Raw genomic sequence first — 10,585 nt, forward strand, 5'->3', positions numbered from 1 at the left:
CTCACATGGCTAAGGACTGCAAAGATTACGTATCCTCTTGTGAGACTTGTGCCCGGTTTAAGGATTCACATGTTAAACCTCTGGGGTTGCTACGTCCTTTACCAGTGCCTACTCGATTGTGGGGTTCCATTTCTGTTGATTTCATTGTAGAGCTTCCTCCCTCGCAAGGATACAATACAATTTTTGTAATTGTGGATCGACTCTCCAAGATGGGACATTTTGTTCCCCTCTCCGGAGTACCTTCGGCATCTTCTACGGCTGAGGTGTTTATTAAAGAAATTGTCAGGCTCCATGGAGTTCCAGATGAGATTGTGTCAGATCGGGGAGTACAGTTTACGTCTAAATTTTGGAGAGCATTGTGCAAAGCTCTAAAAATCAAGTTGGCCTTTTCCACGGCTTTTCATCCACAATCCAATGGGCAGACAGAGAGGACTAACCAGACGTTGGAACAATACCTCCGTTGTTTCTCGTCCTTCCTCCAGGACAATTGGAGTGAACTTTTACCGTTGGCTGAGTTCTCCTACAATAATGCTCTTCATTCCTCCACCAAGCAAACTCCTTTTTTCGCTAACTATGGTTTCCATCCACACGTGCTTCCTAACCTTCCTAAGGGAATAGAGGTGCCCGCGGTTCAAGAGAGACTTTCTTTTCTTCTTGATAATACCCTAAGAATTCAACAAGCAATGTCTCAAGCACAGAACAACTTCAAGGTTTTTGCTGATCGTAAGAGGAGGAAGGGTTCTGAGTTTCAAGTTGGAGACTTGGTGTGGTTGTCTACCCGGCACATCAAACTTCCGTGTCCGTCTAAGAAGTTGGGTCAACGATTTTTGGGTCCTTTTTCCATTATTCGACGCGTGAACGAGGTAACTTTCAAGCTCAAATTGCCAGCTACTTACAGAATTCACCCTGTTTTTCATGTCGCTTTATTGAAACCAGTTGTGAAGAACACTTTTTCGGGGAGAGATCACAGTCCTCCAGCTCCAGTATCTATTGAAGGTGTCGAGGAACTTGAAGTGGAGGCTGTCTTGGACTCTAGATTCCGGCGAGGTCGGCTTCAATACTTGATCCAGTGGAAAGGTTTTCCTCCAGAAGAAAATTCCTGGGAACCCGTGAGTAATTTACATGCTCCTCAACTTATTGAGTTGTTTCATAAATCTCATCCGGACAGGCTGGCTCCCACATGCACCCGGAGGTTGCATATTGAGGGGGGGCAATGTCAGTTCCCAGCAGATCTGGCTCAAGCTGAGCCGACGTCTCCTCGGGCCAATATCCCCACACCGGCGCTTGTTGCTAGTTCAGGCGCGTGTTCTGATTTGCGCGCTCGTTCAGACGCGCACGCGTTCTGGCGCGGGCGCGCATTTACGTGCGCGCGTTCGGACGCAGGCTTGCGCTCTGACGCAGGCGCACGTTCTGACACCAACATGCGTCCTGGGGTTAAAAGGTCACTCCGGCCTAGGCTCAATGCGAGGTGATCGTCTCTACTGACACTAAGCGTATTTCTACTGATGATTTATTCTGATTACGACTACGGCTTGTTCCTGACTACTCTCCTGATTATCCCTGGATTCCTGTATTTACTTCTCCTGATCTCGACCTTGGCTTCCCTGACTACTCTACTGGATTTCCCTCAACTGCGCCTGTTTCTTGATTGTTTCCTGTGTATGACCCGGCTTGTTCCTGACTTCGCTTCTTCTACTGCAGATAAGTGCTGAGTCCTTATTACGAACTGTTATTTCTGCCGGCTCACTTAGCACTCCTGCTATTCCTTATCTGGGACCGTCCTGTACCAACCTTCAGGGCGCAACTCAGTGGGAAGCATGGGGGAGGCTCATACCTTCAGACTCGCCTTGATTCCTGACAGGGGGGGAGTTTAGTTGCCCAGCGAATAATCTCCTCTTCTTCGGGAGACTAATCTCTCCAAAAAGCCTTAGGAAAACAATCCCACCGGCAATTTACATTATAGCTGGCGGGAAGGCTTTTCGGGAGATTAGTCACCCGAAGAAGAGATTTGTCGCTCGGCGACTAATCTCCCCGGAATTTTAGCGTGTCACCACACTATGGGGCACATTTACTATGGGTCGAATATCGATTGTTAATTAACCCTCGATATTCGAGGTCGAAGTTCAATCCTTCGAAGTCGAAGTATTTACAGCAATTCATTCGGCCGAACGAAAAATCGGTTCGAATGATTCGCAGGATTTTGATTCATCGATCGAACGGTTTTCCTTTGATCACAAATTGCTAGGAAAGCCTTTGGGGACCTTCCCCATAGGCTAACATTGGTGCTCGGTAGGTTTAAGGTGGCTAAGTAGGTGGTCGAAGTTTTTTTAAAGAGACAGTACTTCGACTATCGAATGGTTGAATAGTCAAAGTTTTTTTCTTCTAATCCTTCACTCGAGCTAAGTAAATGTGCCCCTAAAAGTTAATTTAAAGATGACCCCCCCTTTAATTAGACCTATAGACATATCTGTGCAAACAGTTTTTAAAGTAGGCATGAAATATATTATAAAATTGAGCATAGGACTGGCCAGATATGGGATGACTTTGACGTAGTTGGCCATCTTAAATATATTGCAATATATGGACAAACAATCCCTGTTTTGTTTAAAGGGTAAGGCATTTTTTAGTAGCAGTATGCACAAAATGTCGCTGTCTTAAATATATTGATAATGGGTTGAGTGCAGAGGACTCTTGTATTTGACTATATGTATTTTGTGGTCACAGCCTCATTGCACCCCCGCCTAATGTTTTTAAAAAATAGTGGTGAGCACAACTTTCCCTTGTTTGTTATAGTTATACAGGAGCAGTGACCAGCTCCATGTTGTAGCTCCCACCCCTCCCAGCTATAGTCAGGTGATCCCACTGGTGTCTAATAAAAGGGCAGCCAAGTATGGGGGTTTACTTTGAAAGCAGCAAGTAAGTTGCAGGTAAAACCTAGTCCCTTTGTAAAATGTATAATGAAGCAATAGAATTCTTAATGAATCAGATAAAATTGAGCATAGGACTGGCCAGATATGGGATGACTTTGACGTAGTTGGCCAGCTTAAATATATTGCAATATATGGACAAACAATCCCTGTTTTGTTTAAAGGGTAAGGCATTTGTTAGTAGCAGTATGCACAAAATGTCACTGTCTTAAATATATTGATAATGGGTTGAGTGCAGAGGACTCTTGTATTTGACTATATGTATTTTGTGGTCACAGCCTCATTGCACCCCCGCCTAATGTTTTTAAAAAATAGTGGTGAGCACAACTTTCCCTTGTTTGTTATAGTTATACAGGAGCAGTGACCAGCTCCATGTTGTAGCTCCCACCCCTCCCAGCTATAGTCAGGTGATCCCACTGGTGTCTAATAAAAGGGCAGCCAAGTATGGGGGTTTACTTTGAAAGCAGCAAGTAAGTTGCAGGTAAAACCTAGTCCCTTTGTAAAATCTATAATGAAGCAATAGAATTCTTAATGAATCAGATAAAATTGAGCATAGGACTGGCCAGATATGGGATGACTTTGACGTAGTTGGCCATCTTAAATATATTGCAATATATGGACAAACAATGTTTTGTTTAAAGGGTAAGGCATTTTTTAGTAGCAGTATGCACAAAAAGTCGCTGTCTTAAATATATTGATAATGGGTTGAGTGCAGAGGACTCTTGTATTTGACTATATGAAATATATTATTTTGCATGGCCACTAAATACTTATGGGATACAGTACAGCACTATATATATTTTCTTACACAATTTTACAATATCTGATTAAATGGTTACTAGAATACATGCCAAATCAAGTATATACTGTTTGTATCTAGAAAATCCAGGAATAAGAACTGCTTTCTTTTATAAGTAACCGACCAATAAATGTCATTGTTATAAAACACAGAGAAGCATAAAGTACAAAATAGAAAAAAAATGTAGGCTCATGCAATCAGCCTCTCCTAAATCATATTGTTTCCGAAACAGCTATTCAATAAATTAGAAGCACGATTATATTTTACTTAAAAAAAATCCGGTTAACATCGTAATCTCGTATTTCTGGGATACTAAAATCCACGACAACAACGCCCTTCCAAAGACACTCATCTAAATAATCACATTCTTGGCCTTTGCGGGACATTCATGCCGATACGTCAACACCATAGGAATCCCACGCCATCCTTTTTCCAGGTTTCTCCTTATATGGCGATCGTGACGCGTGACATCATCACAACGGGATAAGGGCAATGTGTTTTGTGTGAGTGGCAAGGGCAGTAGCCAATACAAAAGAGCAGCAAGTAAGGTTTGTTGGTCCGTATTTTTGGAGGCGTGGTAGCTGATGTCACCAAGCGGTGGGGGAGAGCGTGGAGCAGCACTATTTGGAAGTGTTCGTACAGCAAAACCTCTTCGAGCGATTGAATCTGAAGACAGTGCCAAAGGATCGATACGGAAAGAGAACGAGTTGCAAGATAGCTGAACCCCTGATAAAGTGTAATAGTCGATGTTGAGGAGTTAAGGCTACAAAACCCACACTCCTTATCTGCATCTCTTTCACTGAGAATGGGTGGGGCAACCTATAAATTCAGGCAGAGTTAGGGTAGGTGCGGGGCCTGAAACTGTATTGTGGTTTTGACAAACCAGTTTCGCAACGAACAGTTGTGGACATATCTCTGGGTGGCTCCGGGAGACTAGACGGAAAGACAAATCGCTTACGGGCTGTGGCAAGTTCAGGTTGCTACGACTAACCTTGGTCTAAAGCAGTTATATTCCTTATCTGAGGCACAAACCTATTGCCAAGATGCCGGTCTTCCATACAAAGACTATAGAGAGCATCCTGGAGCCAGTGGCCCAGCAAATATCGCATTTGGTTATTATGCATGAAGAAGGCGAAGTGGATGGCAAAGCAATACCTGAGCTCACTGCTCCCGTAGCTGCTGTGCAAGCGGCTGTCAGCAATCTGGTGCGGGTAAGTAAATAAGACAAGTTTGATAAATTCATATTTTTTTACAATTTTATTAGCAGTTTAACAACAAATGGTCAATTTCTGTCCATATTATGAATTATTTTTGGTGCCGGTTTCTCTCCCTGGTTAACTGCCTAAATAATTGTGTTCAGGGGTGTGACTATATAGGTAGAGCCCGTGACTTCCAGAGGGCCTATCAATAGAAGCCCCAGCAAGTCAGACTGATAATCAGTTAGTATATTTGGAGAAAAAACATACTCCATAATGTTTAAGGGGTTGAAAATAATTTTGCAGTGGGACCAACTGGGACATGAGCCTAAAGCCCTAAAACTTCTATTTTTGTTCCCTTGAACGGCTGCCTCCATGGCTACACAGCATCGTATTTATAAAACTATATTTGATCCTCTGATGAAAACACAGCATATTTATTTGTAATAAGGTAACAGTACATCATTTTTAAAGAACGCCATTCATTTTTATGTTACTTTTAACACATCCTATCAGCCATAAGTTCTCTAGCTGTTAATGAATTTCAATTGTATGTAATACGTTTATGGATGTTATGATTTGAAGACAAATGGTGGGAGAGAATGTATTAAAACACCAATGTTTATGTCCTCTTTTGGCTTCTTCTTCTTTAAACAACACTCATTCAAAGCACCCATAACAGCATTCGACCCAAATTTAACCTCTTAACTGACACACTGATTACATTTTACAATTGGTCATAGTGGTGGTGGGACTTTTAAAAACACCACTTTGCTCCATGCTTGGTCTTCAGCCCCTAGACTAAGGGTCCCTAACCTTTTGTACCTGTAAGCCACATTCAAATGTAAAAAGAGTTGGAGAGCAAAACAGGCATGAAAAAAATTCCTGGGGGTGCCAAATATGGCCTGTAATTGGCTATTGCTAGCCCTTATGCAGCCTACAGGAGACTCTGTTTGGCAGTACATGTTGTTTTTATTCAACCAAAACTTGCCTCCAAGTCAGAAATTCAAAAATAATCACGTTTTCAGGCCACTGGGAGAAACATCCAAGGGGTTGGTGAGAAACATGTTGCTCACAAGCCACTGGTTGGGGACCACTGCCCTAGACTGTAGTCTTGTGGCTCTTGGGGTCTGGCCAAACGATGGGAGCGACAAATCTCCTCTTCTTCGGGGCGACAATCTCCCCGAACTGCCTTCCCCTTGTGTTTGAGGAGAGTAGAGCTGGGTAGACCAGATGCCTGCTTTTGTCCCTGCATCTGGACTACCCAGTTGTACTCTCCTCAAACACTACCACCATCTTAGCCCACATGGCAGCCCATCATTGTCAGCTGTGGTATTGTTTTGCCCAGATTGACTGGTATCTAAATGAAAACAAAAAATGCAGTACTTTATTCTCAATTCTCTGGTTTGTAATCATATCCAACTTTTAGGAAGACCTATGACATAGGTACGATTTTTTGTCTTTGTACGTAAGCATATGTTGGCAATAAGATGCTGTAAATTTCATAAATGTAGAACTTGCAGTTTGGTAGGTTGGAGTAAAAAGACATATTTATCCATTTAAAATCTGCCAAAATTCAAACTTTCACCCGATACGCTACACTTCCTCCTTAACACTTAAATGGTACAACACAGAACACTTCCAAAACCATCAGTTTCTCATGGAAACACAAAATTTTGTGCTAACCCACAAAGCAAAAGATTACTACAGAATGTGCCCACATGAGTCACCAAATCACTAGGATGTTGTCAACGTCTATATACAAATATGGAATTGCCATATGGCAGAAACTCACAATTTAAAATGTATGTATAAAAGCTATAATAATACATAAAAAAAATTAAAGCAAACTTTCCCAGTAGTGGAACTACACAGCCACAAACCTCCCTCCCAAAAACTACTTGCCATTTCGCATGAAATTCCATGGATGACCTAATGCTCTTTCTGCCATCACCATAAGTAGTTTGGACTGTCAGAGCTACGAGGGAAAGCTAGTGGTGGTTAAAACAGCCTTGTATGCTTGTCTGTCCTTACGATAATATGAAATGCATTGTGGCTAATGCACACATTGCAACGTTAGTTGAAAGTCTGCCTTTCAATACTCACTCACTCAAGGTGCTTTTTTTTTTTTTAAATGGTAATGTTGCATTTTAGCTGTTGCGAGGGGTGTTTCTGGGGTCCTCACTGCCCTGAGGTGGCATTTCAGAAGCCGACCCACTGCGCAAACAGGGCTTATCTTTCTGAGCATCAGAGTGGGTTGAGGGGGCACATTGCCAGAATTGGACTTTTGCTTTTTAAGTTACCAGGAGCAACATTTTACTGACCCTGGTCATTTGTAGTTTGCTGCCACAGGAGGTGAGTTTCTCAACTCATGGCAGCAACACGACTGGCTGCCATTGATTGCAAGTGGAACATATGTCCTGTATGCCAAAGCCTTAATGGAAACTGCCTGACACTGCTAGTACATGTGGCAATTAAAATGTTCTAATGTGAGTTTTCGTGCCAAAGACAGAGGGTACTGACAATCTAAATACAATGAGAGGTAATGGGTCCAGACACCCTAATTCTCTTTTACCCTTTCAAATGTAGGTTACCTGAAGGTTGGAAAATGTTTCAGCATACTATAAATCAAAAGTATCTCTGAAATAATCTGCACTGCTGAATATGTATTATTGTGCAACCAGTGGTAGATACGAGTATATCACCAGCATGGGAAAAAGACACAAAAGCTGTTGTATAACACTTGTAAATAAGAGACAAGTAGTTAAGACTAAAATAAAGAAATACACGAGTTTGTTTTGTCTCATGCATTCCAGAGAGTGCCAAGATGCACATTTGTGTGAACTGTTTTCTGGCTTTGAATAAGTACTTTTTTTTTTTTTTTTTTTTTTTTTTTTTTTTTTAAAACTTGCTGTGATTTTTTTGGGGACCATCCATGGATATGGATTGTCTGGTACACTGGCACAATTACCGTAGATGTTTCTGCACTAACAGAAAATATCTAGCTAGCAAGAAGTACACTTCCGGTGCTATAGGCCTAAGTCATTCATAAAAGGGGCTTGAGAGAAAACTTTTTGGAATTTACTTTGACCCGTTGCTGCCAGAACACAACATATATGTGCTTAACTAGCAAAGACTTTAACTGCCAGGAACATAGTAGCTATGTTTTTTTTTACAGTTAAGCATTTATTATTGCTATAGCAGCTTTTGCTGCTGGTGCAGGAGTGATGACAGCCAAAAAAGAAGATGGCGGTGCTGCATTTACTAGTATTTTTGCAAGTGGGGATGTTTCCTGGGAAATGGGATGGTGGTATGCTTAAGAAATATTAAAGGATCTTCAAGGTTTTTGTTTAAATGCCATAACTTTAGTACTGAATTTTGATTTTGCACAATAAAACGAGGATTTTTTATCTTAATTTTTAAGCAAGTCCTGAATGCTGAGTTATTGCTATATATATATGTATATGTAGCTGCCTTCTGAAGCATACTCTAAATCGGTGATCTCCAACCGGTAGCTTGTGAGCAACATGTTGCTCTACGGCCCCTTGGATGTTGCTCCCAGTGACCTCAAGTCCGGTCCTCCTTTCTGAATTCCTGGCTTCAAGGCAAGCTTTAGTTGGTTAAAAACCATGAGTACTGCCAAACAGAGCCCCCCTGTAGGCTTTAAGTCAACATCGAGGCTACCAATAGCAAATAAGACTATTTGCATGTTTATGTTGTCTCCAACTTTTTACATTTAAATGTGGTTCACTGGTAAAAAAAGGTTGGAGACCCCTGACAGAGGGGTAGGTCATGTTTTTAGTACTTTTTCATGGGAGCAGCAACCTTTGTCCACTTTGAGGAAAGCAGCAATACCAGGGGTTGAAAAGAGATAATGGGAATGGGCAGTCTTTAAAGACTAAGCTCTATCTTTTATTTGCCAATGCAAAATTTGGGATCATTACAGAGTGAACCAGCCTGTCTTGGACTAGATAACTAGATAGACTGTGTGTGGCCCCATTTGTACTGTTCTATTAGATGCGCATTTGACCATGTTTTAATATATAAAATTTTTGTAGATCATAATATTGGTATGCGCTTGTAAGTAGAAAGGTTCCAAAGCTCACCAAATAACTGCCTGAATGCACTGCCTAGAGCTGTGATCCCCAACCAGTGGCTTGTGAGCAGCATGCTGCTCACCAACCCCTTGGATGTTGCTCCCAGTGACCCCAAAGCAGGTGCTTATTTTTCAGTTCTTTTCTTTGGGCAAATTTTGGTTGCATAAAAACTAGTTGTCTGCATGTATGTATATTTTTATTTATATAGTGCCCCTTGGGGGTCACTGCAATAATGAGTATCTAAGTGCATTATTAGAAATACATTTCATATAAAATTACAATACAGATTAGGTGCTCAGTTTCATGGAGACATGACCGTCTAAATGGGAGGGTAATTTACAGACACAGTTCGGAGGGGTATTAAAGTGCTGAAGGTTACAGTGTGTGACACTGTCATATAAGTTCCCAGTTCTAGTGTTATCCAGGTTCACTGCCAAATAGAGCCTCCTGTAGGCTGGCAGTCCACATAGGGACACAGTTGCTCCCCAACATTTTTTACATTTGAATCTGGCTCAAGGTTAAAAAAAGGTTGGAGAGCTCAGCCCTAAATACTATACCATATAGTCGATATCAGATATCGTAGACTGGGAGTAGACTTTACTTTGGATAGTACCTTTATATAGCAATTTAGAGAATTGACTCACACTTTACAGAGAAATGCAAAAATGGGAAAAATGGCACAAATTAGTTTTTTTTTTTGCCACAAAACAGAATTAAATTTGAGTAAATTAGTCACAGAATGCACACATACTATTTAAAATGAGAATTTGTATAACATTACATTAGAATATCTTAAAAACTCCCGCATTATCTGACCTATCACAAATTTGAAATTAATCAAATACGCTATGCCAGGGTTGTCCAACTGGCGGCCCGTGGGCCGCATGTGGTCCGTGACCCCCCCATGTGGCCCTCCACATCAAAGTCTGCCTGCTGTGTCTGTTTACCATATGTAAAATTTAAATGGTATCACTACAGAGATTAACTGGTCCCTGCATTTTCTAAACCTCAAATTCAGACTAATCCCCTGCATTGTTCACACCTGTGATCCCCCTGTATTGTTCACACTTGTGACACCTCTATTGTTCACACCTGAGACCCAGACTCAAACTGCCCACATTGTTCACCTGTTCACATTTTATTCAAAATGCTAATGGGGCACCAGCACTGTCACTGTATGTAGTACATATTAGACTGGTCCTGATTCCTGTCTCCTGCTCTGTTCTGTCTTCCCTATGCTCCCTGTGTGTGTCATACTTTTTGTTCTGGGGGTTTGTTAGCATTTGAAAATTGTTAGTGGCCCCTAAGGTGTTTAATCATATGCTGGGGTAGGGCAGGGGAGGGGGAGGAGGAGGCATATGGATTTATGGGTATGTCCTATATGACTTAGCTTTTTTCACATATGAGTGACATCCTTGCCAGGGCAGGTACAAGGTAGTTTGACACCCTAGGCAAGAGCTTCAATCAGTGCCCCCCTGTCCTGCATTACCATTTCCCTCCTTACCATGATGGTTTTTAAATAAAGAGAGCAAGAAAGTGTACAACATTTTTTCATTTATATTACTG

General features: G+C 41.6%; 1 protein-coding gene across 2 annotated transcripts in view; it reads left to right on the forward strand.

Moving 5' to 3' along the window:
* The first annotated feature begins 4,277 nt into the window (after positions 1–4,277).
* vcl.S (vinculin S homeolog) overlaps positions 4,278–10,585 on the forward strand; it is a 112,134-nt gene continuing 105,826 nt past the window's right edge. Inside the window, exon 1 of one of the 2 annotated variants that reach the window (XM_018239445.2) lies at positions 4,278–4,937. In XM_018239445.2, coding sequence (XP_018094934.1) covers positions 4,770–4,937 — 168 coding nt within the window. In that variant the 5' untranslated portion in view covers positions 4,278–4,769. The remainder of the gene's footprint in view (positions 4,938–10,585) is intronic. The other variant, XM_018239443.2, reaches the window with a different exon arrangement.

Source organism: Xenopus laevis, chromosome 7S (assembly GCF_017654675.1).
Source record: "Xenopus laevis strain J_2021 chromosome 7S, Xenopus_laevis_v10.1, whole genome shotgun sequence".
Lineage (NCBI taxonomy): Eukaryota > Metazoa > Chordata > Amphibia > Anura > Pipidae > Xenopus > Xenopus laevis.